Here is a 26,389-nt window from a genome sequence, read left to right as displayed (position 1 = left end):
TTGATACTGGTCTTCGTTTTCTTTTATGAGAAAAAATATGTAACATTTATGTAGTTTAAATAAAATCGTGTTAAATCACACGATTATAAGGTTAAAAAAAACTTGCAACGAATGCGATGAGGCGAGCCAGCTCTTCAAATTATTTGTTGCTACCAGAATAAAATTGTAATTTCTTCAGAAACCAAAAAAAAATTCTTTTTATGGTATACAATTCAGTTGGGCATGATGGGGTGTAAGTCCAGGTACGTACCATTTTTTTTTATCATACTTAAACATTAACCTACATTGATATTTTTAGGCTTATATTAATGTGCACTTTGTGACCTATGAGCTCGTGTCAGTTCACCGTGGTTTAGAGGGTAATTGTACATCATCGAAAAATTAAGCTAGTTCACCGTGTGGTTGAATTCCACACTTCTCGGAATATTGGAATAATTATCTGATCGTGACGCGACAGGTAGCGGGGCGTATGTTTCCATTCAAGTGTAGGATTACTATAGTCTGTATCATAAACTTGACGCTCCTGAAAAATTCTATCAGAAATTGTTTGGTTGCCCTCTCCCGACCGACTGGCTAAAATGACCCGACTCTAAACTTTTTTAGCCTCTAAGAAGCAATTTTTTTTTATGAATTCCGGAAAATGGATTTTGAAAATTTAGATCTGCTTTTGAAATTTTCTTCGAAAAAAAAATTTCTCGCCTACCTACCGACTCAATTTTCTCATCCTGAGTTGGGAGAGGGCAAGCAAACATTATTTTCAAGTTGGCCTCATTCACAAAAATATAGTGTACATTTTTAAGTAAGGATGTTTTTTATTTTTTTGTTTGTTTGTACATTTGTAATTCATATTATGGTATATTGATCATCCTTTGAATGCTGCCCAATATACATAATACACATTAGTAACTTATTATAACTAAATTCGGGGTTAATTCTTTATACTACTTAATTTGTATGTCCTTCGTAAATTAAAATATACTTCACTTTTAAAGTCTATACAGACTACATGACATGTCATTCAAATATTTTTTTATGCTAATGAAACACAAACTTTACAATATTTAACTGATTGAGAAAAACACAACAATTTGTCATGAAGTTAATTTGAGATAAAATATACCGGATAGTATATAAACTGATCTAAATTTAAGCAACCCGCGCAAACTATGCGCTGGTGCTTCAGTTTTATTTGTTTTCGTATAAGATATTCAGTATAATATAATAAATGCTGCATGTAGTTGAAGGCAGCCTCGGTTGACAATGGTTTTCTTGGGGTAAAAATGTTCAATGTTTCCCTCAACTACATGCAGCATTTATGTAGAGAATAATACAGACTGAAATCCATATCATATGTCATAACAGTCCGAGAGCCATGATATGGGACCATTCGGGCTGATATGACATATGATTTGTATTTCAGTTTGTAGTATTCTATTTATCTTATATTCAAATATATACTTAATATGCGAGTTCACATAAAGTCATTTAAGAATGTTTATGACCTTTTTCTTTAAAATCTAATAGAGCCAGTTTTAGGACTTTGAAAACAAATTAAGTGCACAAATTTAGTAAAGAATTATATTGCATGTATATTTAAATAAAATCTAGTTAATTAAATTTTAAACTTTATAGAACGTTACTTCCGGTTTGATATGGATTTTTGCTTGCCTGTCCGATACGTGCATGATATGGATTTTCGGACCGGTCCTTGATATGGGGTATTGAAAATTGATCCAAACTTTATAGTTCACTGCGGCCTCTCATTGCTGCAAATGCATTCTTGAATAATCGGTAGGGCTATAGATGTCTTAGAAATATCCACTGTACATGGTTACTTTGGCGCCCATTTTTTCATGTTCTTTTACTTGTGTTTGGCCATGTTTGATTCGTGCTTGTTTCTCTTTACTGTCATATCTTGTTTCCTCTTTTACACACAAACTAGCATGAATGAATTCATTAATGATTGACTTTTCAAAATATTTTTATAGACTTTGTACATGTAATAAGAAAAAATGGCCTGTAACTTTGCAAAATTTTCGTTCATAAAATACATGCATGGTATACAAGTTTCTTTTCAATATCAGTCAAATTTATTCTTAAAATTGTATAATTTAAAGCCTTGCATGGCAGGATTTATCAAAATGCAGTTTGGAGACCTCGACAGCTCAAAACATATTTAAGCACAAAACAAGCTCGTGGACTTGAGTACATCACCGTTTGTAGAAACGTAATAAGGTTTCAGTAGGATACAAACAGGTTTAACACATCATAAGAATCTGCCAGCATAATTAACCAGATTGTGGACATTCGAACTCTTTCGATAATATCAAATATTGTGATGAAATCACAATAACGTACCTGGGCAGAAGCTCCTTTTGCAAGAATACTTTTAGATTAGTTAGATCGCCTTCATAAGATCCATATGGAATCCTTATGGAATAGAAACTAATTTTCTCTTTTATTATTTTTATTTATTTTATTTATTTATTTATTTATTTTTATTTTTTTAAGTGTATTATTTGAAATTCTTTCTGGCCTCCTAAATTTTCTTAAGTTAAAAAAATCTGAATTAAAAATTTCTTGACGTCACGCTATCTCATTACGAAGCCATGGCCCCGAATTTTACCAGTATGTTATTGCATAAATAATAAAATTTGCGATTCTATATATATATATATATATATATATATATATATATATATATATATATATATATATATATATATATATATATATATATATATATATATATGTATGTATGTATGTCTGTATGTATGTATGTATGTATTGAAACTCGTTATGGAATGCCATTCTTTATGATTAAACAAAATAGGCAATTAAAAATATTCCCTCTAATGTGATTTTTAAAGAACTTTGCTTATTAAATCTATACCTATATTCCACTAATGTAATTTACAAATATGTTGTATGTTTTGTATTAGAGGAAATCAAATTCAACGTATTTTGATAGATAGCAAATAATGACTGTAATGAAGTTTCAACTTTATCAAAAATTTGTTTAAATATTTCATGAGAAAAGAGCTAAATATTTAATTATAACATACAGACAGTATGCAAAGAAAGCTTTCTAAAGTTTCTTTGATTTATCTTCTTTTTTATTTTTTGCTGCTGATGTCGGTTGTAATTCTTCAACGATCTTGACAAAATTGCTCATTTATTGATTCATTTTTTTAAACAAGTTGATATAGACTATAGTTTAATAATATAGACACCGTGACGTTGCATGTGACATCACAGTCGTCTCGACAAGTTTCCGAGAGAACATAATGCTGTGAAAGTCTTTAAAAATATGGTGAATATTCGGAAAGAAAAACATTCATGCAATGCATTATAAAATCAGTAAAATTATGTTTAAGAATAAATTACCATTCTGTACGCAAGAAATTAAACGACTATTTATAGTTAGGGTAGACAGTTTACTGGGGAGGTTAAGGCATCGGCGACATGAAACCCAAATATACATGGATTGGTCTAGACGGAAGACTCCGTTTATTTTCGTATTTTGATGTAAACTTTTTAAATCATCTCTCAAAATATATAAATATGAATTCATTGTGATAATTTTATTAAAAATATGACTGTTTTATTTATAATCTTTATCCTTAAACAATATTTGACAATGGTATTTTTCTGCAGATCAATTGATAGAACAGCCAAGTATTTTCCCTTAACAGTATGCTGATAGACGCGATACACAACGGAGCGAAAACACGTGAATGTTGGGACAACGGAACCCGAGGGAGATTCTGTTTTCATGGAACATCTTAGTATACAGGGGGGTAACCCTCATCTCCAAAGGGTCTTGAAAAGCTATCAGACTGCTGCTATGAGAAGTTTGCAAGGACCAGGGCCCACTGTTTTTCCTACGTTACTCTCCGACATGGCCGAATTAGAGCGATATAGAAAGGCACTGGTTAAAAAACTGCCGAATGTAGACAAAATGGAATACGGAGCTTTACGCGCCCCTCCACCGTTTCCTATTCAACATTTTGGACCTGTATTTACTCCCATGGACTCTGGAAAAAGTGAGAAATTGGACACTTTCTTAGAGGATGAAAAGATCGCTTGCTTCAGTGTTGGAGGGGAAAAACGGTTGTGCTTACCCCAGATATTAAACACAGTTTTGCGAGAGTTTAGTTTGCAACAAATAAACGCAGTGTGCGACGAGTTGCATATTTTCTGCTCTAGGTGCAATCCAGAGCAGCTAGAATTATTAAAAGTGACTGGTATTTTACCCCTCAGTGCACCCAGTTGTGGCTTGATCACAAAAACTGATGCTGAACGCCTGTGTAATGCGTTACTTCACAGGTCCCCGGAGAGATACTCAAAACCACCTTCTCGGGAGAGTTTCAAAGTGTATCATGAATGCTTTGGAAAATGTAAGGGTATTTTTTACCCTGAAAATTACACATCTGCAAGTGACAGATGCATTCTGTGTTGTGACTGCACTGGACTTTTTAGTCCTCAAAAGTTTGTGGGACACTCACACAAGGCACAGGAGAATAATGTATGTCACTGGGGATTTGACTCCTCGAAATGGAGGTCCTATCTCCTCCTTGCGAAAGATCAGGAGGAGAAAGACAGGTTACAGAAGGAACTAGAGAAAATGAAAGCAAAATTTGATACAAATCGCAAAAGGAAACAGGTAACTACTTTTCGAAAATATTTTGTATTTATGGTTAAAGTCCTTGAATACAGTACAGTCAAACCTCATTATCTCGAACTAAATGGGACCGAGATATCAGAGGGTTCGAGATATCAAGGGTTAAATACTTAAGAAATCCATGTTGAGGACTTCCAAATCACTTCGACATATCCATGATATTCGAGATATCCGTGTTCAAGATACTGAAGTTCAACTGTATTTTTAAATTAACATTATGCAATATTTTACAATTAATAGAATTCTTACAGCAATTTTAGCATCCATATTAAGTATGGTCTTGTCAGGCATATATATCATTTGGATAGCCTGTATCAATAATGATTTAATCATTCATGTATCATGACATGAATGATTCTTTCAAGAGTTTATGAGTAACATTGAACAGATGAATATTTGACTGCATGTTAAAGGTAGAATTTCAAATACCAGCTGGTATTTTAAGTATGCATTGAAAAAAGTCTCACAATGTGAAACACTTGCAACCACACTTCATATGTTTTAATGAACAGTGATTTATTATGATGCATTTGCTTTTTTATACAAGATGAAATGTCCTTTCAAGATTTTATTAAATGATACACTTGTGAAACATTGTACATTATGAACAGTCATGTTGGTTTTTATAACATCTTAATGTTAATTGGGAATCTCTGCTAAGTATCTGACTAGGATATATGTGTATATGTTTTGTCTTGAGTTCACACTAGTGAGGGGTGAATGACACCAATTTTTCATTTCGTGGAAAGTGACCATTACATTTCCTTGTCAATGTGGTCTTTGTGAGGCATTCACCTCTACTCCCACCAAAGAGCAAAAATTGTGTCTCCTTATACTGACCTTAGTAAACTATCTCATCTAGGCTTTTGAAATATTTCATATTATTTGAATATAAGGGAGTTTAAAAATAAGTTGCAATTTAAATGTCTGCTTCCGAAGACTGCATTGGATTTATAAACATACTCACAATGAGGAGGAAGTATGCATTCAAGATGTGGAGTTCCAGAGGATCAGTATGACAGAGAGAGGGTCCTGCCTGTCAGAAAAGAATGTAGTGCATACAAACTCACTTTGTGTGTGTCTTTACCACTTAAAAATAAAATATTTTTATTAAATCTTAATAATCAATTGGATGCAATGTTGGATGATGGCATACAGAGTTATCTTGGCACTACTGAATGTGTTGATATTCTGTACATGTAGCCTTATCATACTAGTATGATTTTGTTGGTATTATGATAAAACATGTGTTTATGAACTTTTAACATGTTATAAACAGTTTATCTTTAATATTTACTAATGCCCATAATGACATAATATGTGAACTAGGAGATTTAAGAGATGTGCACGTGTGTGGGATGCACATTATATACATGCAATGCCATATATATATTTGAAACCTTACAAAATGTTCACTAAATTTTCCAAATTTTCTACAATTAACAGTGTCATAGCATGATTTTAGATTGATTTTAAAATACCTCTTGTTTTATACCCCTCAACCACCAAATTCAATTTATAATATTGGAATGGTGAAAGAGGTTTTCTTTGGTTTTTCTGTCCATACTGTTAAATTTGGCTATTTTTTAGCAATGTCAGGTCAGGGTTAAACTTACAAACTGAAGGCAAAATGACCACTACCACAGAGAAAATGTGTTACCCTAAACAGTGAAACACATCAACTCATCAAATGAAACACTTTTCAATGCATTTGTAAATTGAATACAACAACTGTAATAATAACAAAGTTACAATCTTGAAATCGTCAAATGTAAGGGCTGTCACGGTTCCAAAATTTTTCGGATCGGGTCAGTTCTGTAAATTTTCGGGTTTTTCGGGTCGGGTATTTACATCTATTTTAAACCTTAATTTCATGAATTTAACTTGAAAAATCTTTATTTATCACATTAAATTTACATTGCAAACAAGTCTTAACCATGCGAACGTCTACACATCGACTTGGCCTGCTATTAGCCACAACCTGACCATTCCTGCTCATTTTGATAATTAACTAATACTTCCATGACAAGCGTTTTGTCATGGAATGAAGTAGATTTCAGTTGTGATGTTTATTTATCACTGTTTTCGTCATCATTCCTTTGATTTCGACGCCATTTTTTGTATTGAACAGACTCTAATATATAAAGCAGACCCGAACCGATATCCGGAAAAATGGAACCGGAACCGAACCGAACAACTTGGACCGCGGTTCTCGGTTATTTCAGGTACTCGTGACAGCCCTATCAAATGTATTTAGACAATGTGGTGTTTATCAGTTACATTGTGGTCTAGTCTTTGTAAATGTTCATGTACTAAGAAAAATATTGTAGTAGTCTATATTGACAGGATTGTAGAGTCTATATGCTAGATAAAAGCTTTAATTGAAATGATGTACATGTTCTTGACAATAGCAGTGTGTATAGTAGCTCTTCTTTAACAATACATAGATGTGTAGTTGTATAGGTTAGTTTCTTACAACCCAGAAGCTCAATTACCTTCAGGTGTATTTGAAAAGATGGTCAAACTTCCATGTCTGTTTACAATATGTGTTAAATTATGCACACTAAACTATGATAAATATATTATATGTTATATATGATGAATGTATATTTAAGTTGTACTTCTCCAGCATATTTTTAAAATCAAGAAACAAAATTTGAAAATTGGCATAATGGAGGTTTTGCAATGTTTGAACTAAAAATAACTGCAGAGACCAGCAGGAAAACAGAATCTTGCCTTCAGAGTTGTGCATAAATTTGGAATTTAAAACCACACAGCTGTATGCAATTAAAATGCACACCTGTCCTGGGCTTTCAAGCATGGAACTTCTCAGACAAGTTTTAACAGACAAGAATGCTATCCTCATACATGTACATATGCTTAACTTCAAGATTATTTAATTTTTTTGTGCAAGTACATGATAATACCAGTGTGATAATTCCAGCAGCAAGTACGTGGTACGATCAAAGCTACAGCCTTTCCCAGTGTCTACAGTTTATTGACTATACATGTAGCTGTAAAGGTCAGATTGACTGACCAGTTATGATGGAAGATGGCCATTGAATCATGGTCTATAGTTACATAATACAGGCAAGGTGTTAAGGGAGAATTATAGATTGTAAAACTGTCTGCCAGGTATTATTATGTGTGTGGTAGGAGCCTTAGGTAAAAATTTGCAAAAACTCGGTCAGCCAGATTACATTGGCATACAGCCAAATCAATAGTAGATCTAGTATAATGTGTACTGGAGTAGCAAAAGAAAAAAAACTGTTTATATAGTCTTTTGGACTTTAAAGGATTGCATTGACTAGGGGGGTCACAATGCTTTGGGCTCTGTACAATTGACATAGTTGATCTTTAAGCTGTATAAAATCTTTATTAAGCACAGGAAAAACTGATTATGTAGACTTAGAGACAGAATTGATCCAATATTTTGCAATATCCTATCCATGGTATTGATATAGATATATATATATTTATTTATATATATATATATATATATATATATATATATATATATATATATATATATATATATATATATATATATATATATATAAATATATATATACACACACTTAGTAAAATACAATAATGAAAATATATTTGGTTTCACATTTATTTTATATCTTAATTGTATTCTTGTAAAAAATGAATGGATAATTTTGAAACAAATTGTTCCGAAGTTTTCTAATTCGTACTCAAGAAATATCTTCCAGCTGACTAGAAATGTGACTACCACTTGAAAGAAGAAGCAATCAACTGATGATGATCAGTTCTGTTGTACAGCATTCCTATCTCTAAAATTTATTTTCAAGCTCATCTACTCTGAATTTTCAAATGCAACAAATTGAATATTTTGTTGTTATATGTCTACAAATTCTCAAATGATGAGGGATTCTTGCATTTATATTATATGACTCTATGTATTCACTAAAATTTATATAATATGTTTTTAACATTTCACAAATTTTTAAAAATGTTAATCAGAAAAACTGTCATTTATATACACACTGATCACCTTGTCAGGGTAATATGTATTAATTTCTGTTAGTATCATATAATTTGACATGTTTTTCGCAGTCAGACTATAGCCTAGTAGCAATTTGAAAGAAAAAAAATGTATGGTAAAGGAAATTATTGCATATTCAGTACTATTAATCTTATCAAATATATAGAATAAAGTATGAAACCCCAAAATTCAACCAGTATCACATATTATGTATGTGTGTGTGTGTGTATATATATATATATATATATATATATATATATATATATATATATATATATATATATGTATATATATATATATATATATATATATATATATATATATATATATATTAATTAAACATGACACAGATGTTTGTACATTATGGTGATAATAATACATACATTTTACTATGCTTGTTTCATACATGTAGTTCTGTTAAGATCTTTAATTTATTACCATCTGTCTAATTTAGGTAAATGATCATTGCATAATTGAACTCTTCAACTTTACACACTTGGGGTAACTAAAGGTCATGCATATTATATCCATTTTATATGTACCCTTAGGCAGAACATGGCATATTACTAGAATATTTAGGAGTGTTGCATAATCCTATCAAATGTAGGTCACATACAAGGTTATAACTCCAAATACACAACTGCTAATCATACTCCATGTTAGAAATCTTGAATCAGGTATGATGTAATGTTATGTAATATGATAGCATGTGTGTATTATATGAATGTGTGAACTTACAATTATCCCCACCCAGTATCATGGCCAAACAAGTTCAAAATCAAGCACCAGATGTTAACATTCAATGTCAGGATTTTATTTTACACTAAGTAAGGAAAGGGTTCATAAATTACATCCTCTCTGTAAGCCTGTACATTGTTATCTGGGGCTAAATTTAGAATCTTGTCATTTGTGTGGAAAGGGGGGCATGCTGAGATTGAACAACAACATTCCTCCTTGCACTAAGCAACCTTGAACATGTTTACAAAGCTGGCTTGGCTAAATGAACTTGAAATTGGATCTTATCTTTTGTACAACTAGAAATTGTGTCATGATGTTTAAAAGTTCTATTGATTTTTTGAAAGACATAACATTCTGTTTCAAGATGATCATAAAATTGTTTTCAAGTCTTTCTCCCTGATTTTGATAAGGCGTCTGCTGCGTCCCACTTTTTAACATGGAAGATTTTTTGGAAGAGTGAATTTATTTTTTGAAGCTTTTTAAGCTACTTTCATACTAGTTTTTGACTGAATTAAACATTTAAGTGCCTAATGAATTTCTAGCGAGATCTGAAATGGAAGTATAAACTAGATAGGGCAGTATGAAAGAAATTGGTAATGTGTGTGGTGCCCTGGTTCACATGAAAAACATTCCCACCAGTATGGAACATTAGAATCCCTGTCTATTTTAGTGTGAGCTGCATGTAGTTTGGGTTAAATTCATTAAAGTAATTTTTGGCACAGACAGTAGAATAATGATTGTCTTAATTGCTCACATTAAAGTCTACCATAGAACCACTGTGGGGGTGATATTTTCCGGGTGTCCAATCTTTGATCTGAAAATTGTAAAGTTACTTTGATGTTATGCATATGGTCTTTATACAGTTATCAAAGAGGTTTATGAGCATGATTTCAAAAGGTTCCATTGATTTTTATTTTAAAGAATAGTTTAGTTTCAGAACACAATAAAGTTGATATGTATATGTAAGGCTATGGATTTGAAATAAGGGGAAAAAATGCAACTCATTATTTTGTGGAAGGAATTCTTGAAGCAGATTTAAGTATGGTAACAGTGATAACAAGCAAAGGGCAAATTAGTACTGTAACAGTGATCAAACAGTAATGATCCTATCTCAAATTTAGAATAACGGTTAAATCTTTTAAAGTTAGGATATCTTTTAATTTTTGTCAGAGGTATCTGGTCAGGAAATCTTTGACAATTGGAATAAGATGTCATAGAAGGGATTAGTTTCGTCACAGACTCTGTGCACGTTAATCCATTGCATTATTATGTTGGTTTAAGGAGATTAAAATCTCTTCTGTGTTGTAGGTTACTGACTCCTTGAGTGATCTGAAGAGGTCAAAGAGTGAGGATGGAGACTACAGCTCCTGGGGTGAGGCTTCAAGACAGGGAGAGGGTTCAGCTTTTAGACCATGGTCTCCAGGAATGATCAGTGCTATAAAGGACAGTAAAGGCCTTCCCGAGCCTCCTTCTATCATGAGAGACGTGTAGGTGTTACGACTTGTTGTAAAAATAATCCCAAGTCACAAAAGGGCTTTGTTAAATTCAGTGCAGAAAAGAGAATTTGTTGGTCTTGTGGTAGAAGTTGTTTGTAAAACTGTTTTAGCCACAAGCACATACAAAATTCCTCCTTCTATTGTCCAGACATAAATAGTTTTCATTTGTAAACTAAAAAGCATATATGTTGCAACACCACTGAATTACACAGAAGTACACAACCTTGAATATGAGAGGTCAGATTCCTGTGTACAAGGTTTCGTGAGTTGTGTAAAATAATGATTTGCAAGAAGGGAGCCAAGAATTTATAAACTTTTTGACTAGTCATAGCTAAAAGAAAAAAATTGTCTGATCACAGTTTTGTGGTCACGCATTAGTTACTTGACTCTTTAGCACTTGCATATACATAGAGGTAAGATTTCTGACAAATCTCGGCATGCCAGAAATGAAATAAAACTCACAAACATACAACATTACGTACAACAACTTTAAAAAAAAGAATTGGACAAAATATTTCATTATAGTTTTTTTCCCTTCTTCCAGATATATTAGAAATGAATGTTCAATATGTGACTGTATTAGTACATGTAGATCGATACATATTCCTCAATGATTAGCATTCTTATTGTTTTACTTTTGGTCTTTGTAGGTCTAGCGAGGCCACACCTTCTTATTTACACAGGGGCCCTCCAGTACTGCTCAACCCAGAAAGAGTTGTCACAGATGCCGATACAAAATCGTAAGATATATTTCACTTCTTAATTATGTACATTGTAGTCAGTTAGTGTTAGAATTCTGATATAATCTGAGGGGTGAAAGGAAAATGTTTTGTGTTTGATTTTTAAATGTTTTGTTTTTTTTGATTGATGATTAAGCATTTTATAAAGAGTGTAAGTAATTAAGCACAGGTGACAAAAAATTTTGATATTACTCATGCCAAGGCCTCTCAATAATTCACTACAATATGATAAAGACAAGCCATGACAAGAAGCATTGTCAGTCCTTCATTATCTGTCCTATATAAGATATCGCCTTTCTTCTCATTGTTCCACCCAATTTACTAAATGTTTTAATTGCTGTCAGTCTGTAAGCAAACTTCTGTCCGACAATAGCAATGCTTTCTCTGATCTTGGTCCCATGAATTGAAGTGTCTGAGTAGGTAAGGCTAGGGGGTGAAAGTATACCATTTCACATGTCACAACGGGTAAAGTCCTATGGCTTGCACTGAGTAGATCAAATATCGCACCCTAATCATACTCTCAATGGCAAAAACAGTAATGAACATTATTTCTTAAGGTGGGACACACAGGCAGATAATCCCCGTATCCTTTATTAAAGTAGAAGACAGTTGGGTTCTCAAAGGAGGGTCACTGAATACACGTATTGTGTAACAGAGCTGTTTTGTGTTGGGAACCTGATAAAAGCTTGACCCCTAACCCCAGTCAATTGTTTAAAGGAGTACTAGATTACAGTAAGATAGCTGCACGTCATGGCAGACGTTCAAGGTCAGGGCCCTGCTTTACTTAGAGTTTGTGTAACTTGTAAATACAGAACCGCACCAGATCTCAGAGATTCCGGTCTTAATAGGCCCCTGATTAGATAAATAAATAGCAGCAGACCCCTGTCTGTCATTACATAAATATGATTTGTCTGGCAGACTCTGTTAATCGAGATCTTTTCTTTGATACCGAACTATTCCCAAATAAAAACGTTTCTATTTTTAATTTTTTCGCTAATGCACAGACACAATATGCATTCCTGTGTGCCATTTAATGCCTCAGTACATGAAGGTTGTCATCATCTGTTGACATTTGTCATAGTCTGATGCACATTTCATTGGCCGCTTATAAATACAAAATCATTAATGTGGCGCCATAAAGCACATTGAAAAACATACATATGCAGAAAGTCGTACACTTTTTCAACTGGATCAACAGATTTTAAATGGATGTTTGGGATTGCATAGAATATGGATTAGATTGTGAGATGAATATGACTAATTATTGCCATTTGAAACAGATGTATTGTCTTGCACATTGCAGTCATTTAGTGCAGGAAGGGCAATATCCTCAGAGCTGCACTAACATGTTCAAAAAAGATAGATAAGGAACATTAATTACAAAAAAACATGTGGGATGATTTAACAACAGTGATATAGATGTTATATAAGATCTCCCCCTGTGTTTTCCTAAAGACATTGAACTTTATGTAAAATTCTCAGTACATTTTCTTTTATTATTATTATTTTGTTTTAATTTATGAATTAATAAAATTAATAATGCTCTGTTTAACTGCTTAGCTCTCTTTTTAGGATCTCTATAGTTCTGATTTTTAATATTAATAGATATGAGAGAGGCTTTGCCCCTAATGTATCTCTGGCACCTCATCAACCTAAAATTAATGTGGACGATATTAGTGATGATGAGGGGGATATTGAACCTATTTCCCCCGTGGCCAGCTGTAGTAAGCCCGAGTATAAGGAGTGGGACCTACCCAGTGAATCTGATGACTCATCTCAAACCTCTGATGGTAGGCCAGCTTATTTATGGTATACTACTGAATGTTTATAGGTCCTCTGGGTGCCATATCTGATTTCAGACATGTAGATAGTCAGAAATTTATATATAGACAGAGCTGAATAATCAGATATCCATATATTGGGCTCTGGTTATGAATGTTTATTCTTGTATAGTTGCAATATTGTGCCAGTAGAGGGAAAGACGAAGACAAAGTAAAGTTTAAAACAGTAAAAAGAAAGAAAGACTTTGGGTCTGTGAATAAGTAGTTTTGTATTATTTGTTGTATGAGATAGTTTGTGATCTATGAAACAGATCCATTAGGTCATGGAATGACTTGGCCCCATTTTATTAACCTTGATCAAATATTCAGTTATAATTATTAAATTCAGAAGAATTTTTCTAAAATTCTGAGCTGTTCTGCTTAGGTGAAGAGTGTAAATCACAGGAAGCATTCTGTACATTGGAGAAGGAAATTGAGCTGATTCACAAAGCATTAGATGGAAAGGTGGGCTCATCAAAGGAAGAAAAGGATGCATTCCTGCACGAGTTTTCTAGACTTCGGGTTACAAGTCAAGAACAGCTCAATACAGCCCAGCAAGAGAAAAGAAGACTCAAGCAGGTACATACAGTCTTCATAGCTAAGTCATAGCAAGAAAATAGTCAAAATTGCTGAAAAGGTACTAAAACTTTTTTTTTGGTTATCTTTGCAATGGTAGGAACTTGCATCATTGAAAGCCTCCAGTAAGGAAAAGATACAGAAGTTGACCGAGCAGTGCGCTAGTCTGGAAAAAGACGTAGAACGTGTGAGGATTGAGTCTGAGTGTCGACTAGAGGAAGCGCTCGAGGACAAAGACACACTCCGCAAGGAAATCAAACGCCTACAAGACCAGGAAGAGGCTGAGGTAAACAAAGAATGTTTATGATCAGAATGACAAAGGACTTTAGGTGCATGTACTTATTGTTGGCACTATGTTGTTAGTATTGTGACTAAGTATCCTCTGTATCAAGTTCTGTCACTAATTGTAAATAATTGATAAATTGTCACCAAGGAAAGTTCACAGTTTCTCCCAATGTTTCCTAGATTGTGGGACACTGATCGGGAATACATTGATTTTTTTTTTTCTTTCAAATGTTTAGAACAAAAGTAGTGAAAGTAGAGAGTTTAAATATATATGCACACAGTGAGTACTGGTACTCAATGAGCATGCACAATTTCCTTCTGTATAGTTGTCAGTATATGTTTCAATGCAGTCCAGGGAAATGTCTTATACATATTACAAAAGTGTGTAGATGTTTAAAAGGTGGGAATAATATTAGAAGTTATAGATTGATATTTCACATACTGGGATGTAGTAATCCATTGTCCAAAATTTAAATAGTTTAGATTGAACAAAACGTATTGTAAGCTATATGCAGGATTGGGGAAAAAGTAGTGGTCTCCTTTTACAATCACTATATGCACACACTTGCACTCTAAAAGTTAAAAAATTTATATGTAGTCATCAGACAACTGAGTATGAAATAATTTGCTTCTAAAATTCTTTAAGTGGGAACTAGTTACTTCAAATCATTGTTCATTTTCTTCTAAAATAGCTGCCAAATTTTCAGATGGAGATGATGAAGTTTCTTGGCCAATTTGAAAGAATTCTTGAGAGAGAAAAAATATAATTTCCCATTGGAATGTTTGCTGCTTGATTCACTGCCAAAAATGTCACTTTCTCCAGAGCTTGCATTAGTGTCAGTTCCGCAGAAAATCAAGGTCAATGCAGCCACAGAAAACTAGATTGAAACAAAGCTTACTTAACTCTTAATGCAGGGGGGGAAAAGACCTCAAATTGGCATCAGTTTTAAATGCTAGCTTTTGCTGGAAATACCCAACATGTCTACACTAATCTTAATTTGTTCATTTAATATTTGCATACATTCACAACAGTTAATCTTGCAGCATGAGAACTTAATGACCACTCCTGTTTTTTTCATATTTGAGAAATGATTAAATAGCATAAGGACATCTTGACCTCAGGTAAAAACTCTTGGTTGAATTCGGTTTTTAACATGTCTCATGTTTAAATGTCACTGAGACTTATTAAAGGTCTGGACGAAGAACTGATCCAACCTAAGCAATGAAAAATTGCTTTTTTTGGCATGAACAAAATCTAAGTATGAGAGGATAACCTGTTTTTTGGACTGCAAGTGCAGTCAAAATAATACAGGTTCAGAATTCTGTTGGTCATTAACTTGGATTTCTTCAGGATTTCTTCAATTACCAGTATTTTCCATCTCATCTCACACTAGGCTCAGTCCAAATTAAAGAATAAGATGTCTTAGTTAGTGTTTACATTACCATTGAATTTTATTTTTTTTTAAGTACTATCTTTGATGTACTTTGGATTAAACTGTGTAGATATTACATTTACTTTGTACATTAAAATAGAGTGAATTATGTAAAATATCTCTTTACTGACATTTTTATATCTTCGATCATCAAATGGCAAGGTAGATATATACATTGATTTAGGCATATCAAACAAATTTGGTTTATCTTGTTTCTTAATTCTTATCAGAGAACTTTCAAGATTTTGTAATTCCAGATTAATCAAATGAGAATAGGTGGTTTTATAATGACCAGCACCATCATCTCAAATCTGTCCAATCTGCTTGCTTGGATTGAATTCATGAAATATTCATGATATATTAAGACCAAAAAATTGAAAACTTCATGATTTACTATATATGTTTGAAGCTAGCCGTAATAATTTATAGATGCTGGCAAGAAGGATTTTATAACTATGTTTTTGTGTGTGTGGTTTTTTTTTTAATATTGCTATACTTTCAAGATTTATAACATATAACACAATTAACACTGTTTTTATTATTTTTAAATGAAGAGTGTAAGGTATGACTTATTTCTCTCAGCTGCATATAACTACAGATCAGTCTGACCAGGTATCTGGATGTCAGTCTAGTCGGCTAGTTTGGATGTCTGCCAAGTCTGTATTTGTTGGTTTTATTTACTCAGTAATGTCCAGCCTGGTGTGTAGACTGTCAGAATTAACATTATATGGTCACTAGCCAAGATGAGGCCCGAGAAGGGAAATCCTGTTTTAAAACATTATTTAGATGAATTCTTATTTAGAAATGACTCTTCTGTTTTCACAATTTACAAAATAGGAATTTAAAAGTAACAAAATTAAAGTCAATGATTTATTTTCTAAATAGATACTCATGCAACAGGAAATAATTTCCAGCAAGAACCCCTTTTTGCTCTCCTAAGAGCCTTCCATTCATTACACTGAGAAATGTCATTTTAGCCTGACCCAGCATGAATTACTGGCTATAAGCTTGTAACTAAGGTCTATTGACTCCCAGTTGGAAAAATCGCCAGTACTGTTCTTGGCAGGTTCTAATTCACCATCAAAATCAATACTCATTTTACCAAATGCCTTTCCAGAGAAACAATTTTAAGACATTGAATGTACAATAAATTCTTGTGGAGCTTGCTCACCACTAGAACATAATTCTTTATCCTGTAGAAATTTATGTCATAAAAATCCTTTTCATTTCTTCCTTGAAGCAAGAATGTTTTTCTTGGATTATGCAACAAAGTAATAGAGGCATCTTTTTCCCAAATAGAAAAATGGTGGTTCTTTGTAGATAATCTTGACATCAGAATTGCCTCGGTACATGCTGGAAGTGTTAAAAGATTTATTAAAGCATTTCATCCCACATCAGGTGGGAGGGTTGGTTCTTTTTAAATACTAAAGTACAAACAAAATTTTGTACTATGCAAATCCCTTCATCTCTTGATTGCTGCTCTGTTTTCTTTGGGGTCTGCCCTTGGATCAAATATTTCATATGTGGGCTCAGAAATATCACCTGGCTTTAAGGAAATCAATGTCAGGTTCATCTCGTCCATGGATCTTTGTTTGGAAATTGCAAATGAAATTATAAATGGGGCAATACTAGTCAAAGCATTATTTATTTACTAACAAGACGTACTAGTGCTAAAATGCTCTGTAGAAAGGTCATTTAATTTTTTTACCCCCCCCCCCTCTTGCTTTCTTGTTCATGAACTTTATTTCCCAGTAGGGAGTGCATGTCCAGATACATGTATTTGATAGTATCATTCAAGGTCTGTCATTTGTAAACATATTTAGTGCTAATTGCTATCTGGAACATTCTTGGAATTGGAGATGGTTGTCTCCAGTAAGTATGAAAAAAAGTCTAAACCTATTTTTAGATAATTGATGGTTTTACAGAAAGTATTTGAGGAGTTCTATATTTCTTCAAGAGACAGATGGAAGTCAATTAGAACATTCATAACAGAGATAATTTGTATATATTTTACTGTAATTACTGGTACACAATTTACAAATTCCAAAGTACCTACTCCATAAATGAAATTGATCTCCCTCTCTCTCTCTCTCTCTCTCTCTCTCTCTCTCTCACACACACACACACACACACAGACATACACATACAAACAGAGGTAAAGTACTAAGTTTGCAGAAAACCCATTTTTAATTACTAATTCTGCTTTAGGTGGTTAAATGTGTTTGTATGTCTCGAGCACTAAACCACAGTCTAGAACACTGTGGAGAAGAAGATGACTATCTGTTGTGCAATGGCGACTGGCAGTGATGTTTTGGGGCGACTCCTTGTCTGATACTGCTAGCAAATAAGTTCAAAGCAGCAAACATCAGTCTTTCTCTCTGTTATTACATGCAATAATACCAGAGCCAGCCTTCAGATTTTTTTTCTTTCATTTGTATAGAAGATATTGAATTTTACCAGGGAGTAGCAATGGTATTTTTTTTTTATTTTAGAGTCTTTAATGAAAAATTGTGTCTGCTTTCAAAAGAGAAGAAAACTTACAGGATGATGAGATTTAGTGCTGCAGTATTTTTCTCTTTGAATTAATTACAGATCACAGAATAAATATTCTTTGGAAATTCTACACTCTCAGGATAACACATGTAGAATATCTTTCTAAATTAACAGGCAATTATCTTGGCAAGCTAAAAATAGCATCAAAACGTGAGAATGTTCCTTGCCAAGGTTATTCAGAAAAGAATATTTATGGGCATCCAAATAAAAACAACCAGTGGATAAAATTATCCCTAAATAATCACATTCTGTAATAATTTTAAAGACGGGTCATCATTCTTATGGAAGGAAATATGTAGGATGGCAGAGGTGCATATAAGATGTGTGTCCTTCTGCGGTGCCAAACTTCTACTAAATGTACTAGATAACAAAGCCTGTCATTGTCCTTGTTACTTCATACAAGCTTAGGCAAGTACTCAGCCACTATCCTAATACAACATAACCATCATGTACATTCATTTGAAAATCTGCATGAGTTACATTTAATTTTGTCTTTTATGTCTTTTTTTTTTGTTTTGTTTTTTGTTGTTGTTTTGTTTTGTTTTGGTTTTTTTTTTTTTTTTTTTTTGGTTAATAAAGGCATTTCATGTGTATCTAGTTATTTCTAACCTATCTAAAAAATTGACAGCCCTAGTCAAGATTTAACTGTGGGAGCGGTTGTTAAGAACAGTAATTTGAAGTAATGTTGCTGTATATAAACTGTATATAAACAAAAAAAGTTCATGAACAGGAAGGTAAGCACTGTGCTATAGGTGATGTCAGTGGCACTGGCCATGAACTGTTACACAAACAGAAACACTGTTACATAGAGGTCATTGTCTGCATACCTGGAGATTAGAGGGAATGATGCAAGCATGTAGCTATAGGCAGACAAGGGCCATACACACATCTGTTATCCTTTCTTCTATTACCCTCAGTGATACCTACCAACTTTGTGGCAGGTTGAGAATAAAACTTGTATGATTTTAAAAAAGGCCCTGCTTTTCAACAGAAATTGATTTAAGTGTGTGGTAAGCTCATTGTACCATAGTTGTATGCATTTCTGTCAGTTTTTGATTGTATCTCTGAATTTTTTTTAAATGAGCCATTAAAGAATTATATTGGATATTTCATCTAGAAATAAGATACAAAGAAAACAAATCACTTTGATATCCTCAGTATATTTTAGTGTGGTTATGATGTTGTTTACTTGTTGTGAATAACTATCATTGGGTGGTCTAAATGTATACATGTTTGTTCAGTTGTTAAATGTATCAAAGTATTTGAACGATAAAGACTAATAAACCTGCTCCTTAGTAAACACATTTTATCTACAATTTTATGCACATGATTTAATCTGAAGAATGCTTTTCATACTTGATGCAGGCTTGTTATCGTCCAAGCATTAATGATAGAACTCGTATGTTGTAGGCATCCAAGTACCTGACAGTGAATCGCGAACTTCAAACACGCCTCCGGCAGTACGAAGTGGCATACGAACAACTGTACTATGACTGCTTGTACTTCCAAGAGGAGCTGAAAAGAAACAGTATCATCATTCCTGATGTCATGGCCAAAAAGTTCAATGAACAGTTAGCCCCTCTCTCAAAAGTGGCCCCTCAGTACTCACCCTCCCAAAGGAACTCTCTTTCTCCAGAGGGCAAGACAGTTGGAATCAAGAAGGAAAGAGACACATAGCAGAATTGTTTAAATGCTTAATCTTATTTTAAAATTAAAGACTGCCAGAATTAAAGCAACTTCGGAAGAAGAAATGGGTGCAGTTATCTGAAGATATATTTCTTATCCGTGCAAGGAGCATTTGTTTTGCCCAGATATTGATTTGGAGACTGTGGCCCAAATTTCATTAGAGGCGAATCAGACCAGGAGAAACCAACGTTTTTAAAGCTGTAATTGTTTCTTGTTGGAAGTCTCTAGTTTTAATTTGATTATAGATTAGATATCTTGCAGTTACCATGCTCATTGCCAAACCTGAAATGAAATCAAATTCGATTAACTGTCGCCGCTCAGTGTGATAGAGACAGCAAGGTTCCCTATGTCTTTGTGGGTGTTTGCAGAATTTTGCATTACATAATCCCTATTTTTAATTGATTTTTCTGGGATGGTTCTTTCTTCAAGGCATTTTTCTTCCCGCAATTGCATTATATGAATCATCCAGTGTTATTTCTTTCGATTCATGGCTGATTACTTTATTTCCATATCAAGTAAAAAGTCTCAATTCTGTAGGGGTTAATATTTTGTAATAACTGCAGTTTCTTCTTAGACTTCAGATCATATTTTCCATTGGTTGTACTTTGTTGTTAGTGTTGACATATTAATTTTATTATTTCAATTGATCAAAGGGTGTTAAACAAAAAGTTAAATTTTTTTTTCAAATTGTGCTTCAATCAATTTTAGTGCTTTTAGTGATTAGTGGTTTTTTTAATTATATCTGAATTTTTATTCAAGTGCTATATTTATGCTGAAGGGAAAATCATGATTTTTTTTTCAGTGATGAAAAGGAAGTTGTTTTAACTCTGGACAAGAATAGACAACCATGATGTGTAGTGCTGTAAAAATGTAATAATGATAATTGTGTATCAGTATTGCTAAAAATGGGATCGCATAAATAGGTCAAGGACACCTGTGGATGTCAAGGCTACACTGTCACTGATGAAGGATGAATATTTTTATTAATATAAATATGTGTGTGTGTGTTTGTTATGGCACATACTGTACTCTAATGGAAGGAGGGTTGCATTATTTCTGACAAGAAAATTTGCCAAAAATACTTTTCATCCAGTGTCATGTGAAATTTTTGTGTTGAAAACAGCTGACTAGCTAGTGCTTTGGCATATGTTTATGATTCCCAGACTAACTGCCATGTTTAAACATGCATATTGTTCATCATAAATGCTTTTTTTTAAATGTGAAAATGTAGTTCCTTCACAGGTAAGGGGTTATAATAGCCCCTTAATTGTGTCGTACAATATGTATGTAATATATTTATTGATTAATGTATTTGACATTTTTAATGCACTTATTTAAGTTTTCCTTTTTTCCCTTCCTGAAATAATCTGATCATTTAATAAGTGATGTTACACATTTCATTGACATTGACTAATTTACATTCTATGTAAATGATTCATAGGTAGGGAGAGCTCAAGATTTTATTTTCAGAGTGAAGGGAAAATAAGAAACTTAATTTGGCGTATTATTAAACGAAAAAAGATAAATGGCAATTGGCGACCTCTATTTTATTGAGCTGACTATTGTAAATCTATTGTGTTTGTACATTACGGGTCCCCTTATATCTTTGTAGTTGTCAAGCTTTTTTTGTGGTGCTATCATTCAACTACACATTTTCATTCAATTTAAAAAAAAAACATTTTCAGTACACAAGGACAAGAAATAAGGGCTGTAGCCGAGCAGGGGTTTTATTAGGTATTCATTTGAGGCGGGTATTGACTGATTATACGTACAATTATATATTTCAATTTTTTTTGTGCAACACATTTGAGATCTATTGGTAGATCAGTGGTCAAAGGTTGTCAGGAACCGGTGATATGTGTCAGAGATGTAAGCATTGTTGTCATTGGACAGATTTTGAATACACTTTGTGACCCTTTGCAATCCCTATAGGTCTGGCTGTGTTGTCTTCCACCCTTGTAAATCAAAATATCATCAGTTGCATACATTTTTAAAACTTTTTCATGTCCTGTCTAAGCTATCATTTTATCAAAATATATCAGAAACTCATATTTTTGACACACCTGCATTCACAAACTTCATAAATTGTTTATTGGTGTCATTATTTTACTGTGACAAAAAAAGAATTATAACAGGAAGTACAGGAGTTAACTCCCTTTTGGCAGCAGCAACTGAAGCAAATTAATGGCTCTTTCCAATAGAGGCAGCATATATTATCTGCTGTAAAATAAGAGGTCAAGAAATATACACAGGAAGAGCTGCATTTATTATTCAGATGTTTTGTATATATTGGAGAAAAATTACATCTTTGATAAATACTTCATTTTGTGATGTGCATCATCCTAGATCTCCTGTATGGATTTATAGCTGATGTTGATCACACGATGAAATATTTAACATCAAAAGGTGCTCATCAAAGTGCAATCTAACTTATAGGAGCAACTTAAGTTCTTCTTAAAGTTAGACAGAGGCCTGTACTACACTAAGGGCAACAACTCTTGTGATATATATATATTCATCAGTGGTTAGTTTGCTCATCTTTTCATTAGTCTATTTTTTAATTATAAAAATACTTCATATTTGAGAAATGCAGAGTGGCTGTATGTATATTTGTACACTTTGTTACTTCACATCTCTTGATGATTGTATCTTTGATTACATATGACTATGTAGAGGGTATTGAAAAATGAACTCTGGCCAGTACTAAAATTCTCTTATCAATGAAATACGTAAAATGACAATATTCAAATCCTTTGGTACAGAAATGATGTATATTTTTTTTGTGCAGATATTGATTAATCTTGTATAACATGATCCAATGTTTAGTTAACAAAATTTTATTAGCTGTTAACTTTTAAATGTTGTCTTGGGATGTACAAGTTTTACTCTTACTGTTGTCACGTGATATGGTAACCACTGCTATATTTTCTTTAAATCTATATCTTTTAAAGTAGAAATGAAGTCATTGCTGATACCCAGCATATGTCTTTTTTTGTTTTTCAAGCATAACAGTATATTGTTTATGTTGACATAGCCTGTGTATTCCTACATGTGTGTTTAAGGTGTCTGAGCATTTATTCAGTAGGTAGAAAATCACTGTTCTGTATAGAAAATAAGACCCCCCTATTTTTCTGGGGGGAGATAAGTCACTGTGTATTATTATACTTGTTTATGTTTTTTATGTACTCTTCTTTTGTTTCCCGTTCTGTTATTGGCCAGTGTACTTTATGAACAAAGAAACAGGAGTTCTGTTAGTTGTTATGATACAGAAAACCTAATTTTGGTGACTACGAGGCTGTGTACACTTGCTGCAGCTCTGCGGTTAGAAGTGATTTTTTTTTCATTAATTTTCTTTTTGTACATATACAAAAACAATTACCATATCAAAATTTGGGGGCATTTCATAATAGCATACCTCATTAAGTTGTATATAGTGTTAGAATGTTAAATTCGTCTTCATTTTACATTTCTGAAGTACTGAAAAGATGTTTTACACTTCAATCTGTAGCTCATTGACCGAGTGCAAGGTTGTGATTTTGATCAAATGTCATTCAAACACAAGGCAGATTCTGACAAAACAGGCCTTGTGTTAATGAAGCACTATGTTCTATATCTGGGCTACAGTTATGCTGTAAAAATTGTCTGCGCTGTTATATTGTGGAATAGTACAAGGTGTGCACTAATTTTTTTTTCTTTGTTCCATTCTGTTGTTAAGACTAAGTATATAAGGACTTTCTCCAAAAGATTTTCTGAATAGTAAATGAATCACTGTAAATGGCTTCTTTTTTGTTTTCCCGGTGTAAAACGTAATAATGGCAAACAGTACAAGGAAGGGCTTGTATTTTTCTTTCTTTCAAGCATTTCTGAGACTACATTTAGAATTTTTACCTCATATGAAGTTCAGAAGTTGTGCAACGGAAAATTCGTTCATTCATAAACTTTAATTCAGTAGATTAAGAATTTTACATTGTTTTAGAAGCATTGAGGCTAATTATTTATTTTTTTAAATATATGTATAAGTGGACTTCTGTGTTTATTAAATGTTTAGGGCAGATTTTGAATGTAATTTCTTCTAGAGCATGTTGACTTTGGTGTATCTGATTATACTATAATGTTATATTAGTTGTTCAGACCTGCCTTTGCTTTTTAGAGGAGCACTACTCTTGTTCACCAGGTTTTTATTTTTGTTGACAGTTCATTACCATGACTGAGCAATTAAAATGTCTGTTATATTGTGTACATTGTGTTTTTTTTTATTTATATTCTCGGAAATTCTGGCTGATGAGTGCTAAGGAATACCAGCAACTTGTTACTGTAATTAGGACCCAGCACTAGTGTATTAGAAGACATAACTCGGGTGTATAAATAACTTTACTGAATGAAGCAGGGAAAATTGATTTCTGAATATTACAGTACATATACTGTACATTTACTGTATTGCAATAATGCTAGCATATAATTAAGCGTAGTTGACACTTATTTCCGAAAAATGACGTTTCCTTTTTTTTTTATATATATAAATATAGAAATTCGGAAATGATTATTTTATGATGATATAATTGATAGTTTGAGTCTTTGGTATAGTTACGTTACCTCCATTTACGAGTATGTCAGCATTAAAACCACCTGTCTTTTAGTATACGGCACTTGAAGGCGTATAATATCAGAGCCTCCTCCCCCTTTTTTCCCAAACATAACCTTTTACCATAGAAAATGTTCATCGAAAGGCCAGTCCCCTCCCCCTACCCCACTATTGTTTGCACTATAGTCTAATCATCCGTTGGTAGTGTATTAATTATAACTGTTGTTGTGGAAAAAGTTCCAACTCCCAGATACAGGATTTTTTTTACTTTGAACAATCTACCTCCCTTCTCTTCATTTTTTTTTTTAAATTTTTATTCGTAAAAAAATGTTTAGGTTAGTTGTCAAATAATTTTTCTGGTTGCCCCCTTCAAAAACGATACTACGTGCCTTACTTGCCCGTGATTTTTGGACAAGGGGTATCAAAATTTACGGTTAAGCTCTTCTCGGAAATGACATGAATCCATGCACTGACTGCCACCTTAAAGTGGAGTCGAGTTACTAGTATTGGAACACATTATCTTGTTGATCCGCAATCATCATCGGAAACCAACGGCCAAACTCTCATACATGTACGCTTACCAAACTCTTTGCACAACCCATGGTGTCCCATTAGTATTAAATTGAGGAAGATGCAGGTTTTTACGGTTTAGAAGTTACGTTTAAGGAAGAATTCACTTGTGTATTTATTCATTTAGTAACACAAAATTTATACCTCTCATAACTGTTCGGATATTGTGGAGTAAATTATGGTTTATCAAGTATTTACATGTACATGAGGTACATAAAACTGCCAATGTACACATACACGCATGTAATATGTCGCCCATCGCTGGAAACCTATAGTCAATCTCCCATGCTTTTGTTCTCCTTACATGTACATCAGGTTAATTGGGATATTGATGAAATAGTGAAGATAACTTACATTGTTCGATCTTTAAATAAACCTATAAACAATAAAAAAATCTGTGAACAGAGCATAAAAGACGGATCCCAGGAAATTACAGATGTGGGATCAGGTGCCAAGGAGGAGTAAGCATCCCTTGTCGACCGGTCACACCCGCCGTGAGACCAATGTATTGATCAGGTAGACGAAGTAATCCGTTTGATTGTTGTTAAACGTCCCTCTCGAGAAGTTTTCACTCATATGGAGACGCCACCTCTTGCCGGTGGAGGGCTGCAAATTTATACCTATACTCGGCACTCGGGGCCATTGAGCAGTGAGGGATCTTTTACTACATCTACTGCGACTCAGGACCTCGGTTTATAGGTTTCATCCTTCGGTCTGGTCTCCACGTCCCGCAGTGGGATTCGAACCCGCAATGTAAGAATCAATTCCTTATTCCGTGACTCTAGAGCAGACGCTAGATGTAACCACTGCGCCACGCGGGCCACTTGGAGTAATCCGTAGACAAAGGATGAACAAGGCGTGCAAAAGGCCTATAGCTTCAAATGTATAAAAGTCATATTCATTATGTAAAATTAGTATTAAGAGAAAAGTTCTTATCATTGAACGGTATGATATTTTGGCAAACAAAACTTTTCTGCGGAAAATTCTTTCTTCAAAAATCATTCTATAATTTTAAAAAAAAAATTGTTTTTGGGGTTCGTACCCAAGCAATAATTAAAAATCCCGAGTATCAATTTTCCCTCCGAGACTAACGCACTAACCACTACGCTATTCCGCTCTTACAATATCTTATTAACTTATATAGGTTTGTACGTGATCTGACTCTTGACTAAATGATTGATTGATTGATATTGTTTAACGCCGAGTCGGCAATA

At 33.4% G+C, this 26,389-nt stretch overlaps 1 protein-coding gene across 1 annotated transcript; it reads left to right on the top strand.

The window, feature by feature from the left end:
- The first annotated feature begins 3,679 nt into the window (after positions 1-3,679).
- On the top strand, positions 3,680-24,260 carry LOC133206381 (ski oncogene-like). The gene is made up of 7 exons (XM_061342330.1): positions 3,680-4,666; positions 10,743-10,921; positions 11,581-11,670; positions 13,276-13,460; positions 13,876-14,069; positions 14,167-14,352; positions 19,748-24,260. Exons 1-7 carry the CDS (start codon positions 3,776-3,778, stop codon positions 20,012-20,014), a joined length of 1,992 nt encoding a protein of 663 aa, XP_061198314.1. The 5' UTR covers positions 3,680-3,775; the 3' UTR covers positions 20,015-24,260.
- The last annotated feature ends 2,129 nt before the right edge of the window (positions 24,261-26,389 follow it).

Source organism: Saccostrea echinata, unplaced genomic scaffold (genome assembly GCF_033153115.1).
Source record: "Saccostrea echinata isolate AGI-Se365-2 ecotype Australia unplaced genomic scaffold, CSIRO_AGI_Sech_v1 ptg000054l, whole genome shotgun sequence".
NCBI lineage: Eukaryota > Metazoa > Mollusca > Bivalvia > Ostreida > Ostreidae > Saccostrea > Saccostrea echinata.
Note: the sequence above shows the minus strand (reverse complement) of the source record. Positions and strands in the feature narration are given on the sequence as shown.

Excerpts from the sequence above, each read along its gene's own strand:
- LOC133206381 (XM_061342330.1), top strand. The coding sequence starts at position 3,776 with ATGGAACATCTTAGTATACAGGGGGGTAACCCTCATCTCCAAAGGGTC. Across the intron at positions 10,922-11,580 it reads CCTTCTATCATGAGAGACGT|GTCTAGCGAGGCCACACCTT; the intron begins GTAGGTGTTACG and ends TGGTCTTTGTAG. Across the intron at positions 14,070-14,166 it reads AGAAAAGAAGACTCAAGCAG|GAACTTGCATCATTGAAAGC; the intron begins GTACATACAGTC and ends TTGCAATGGTAG.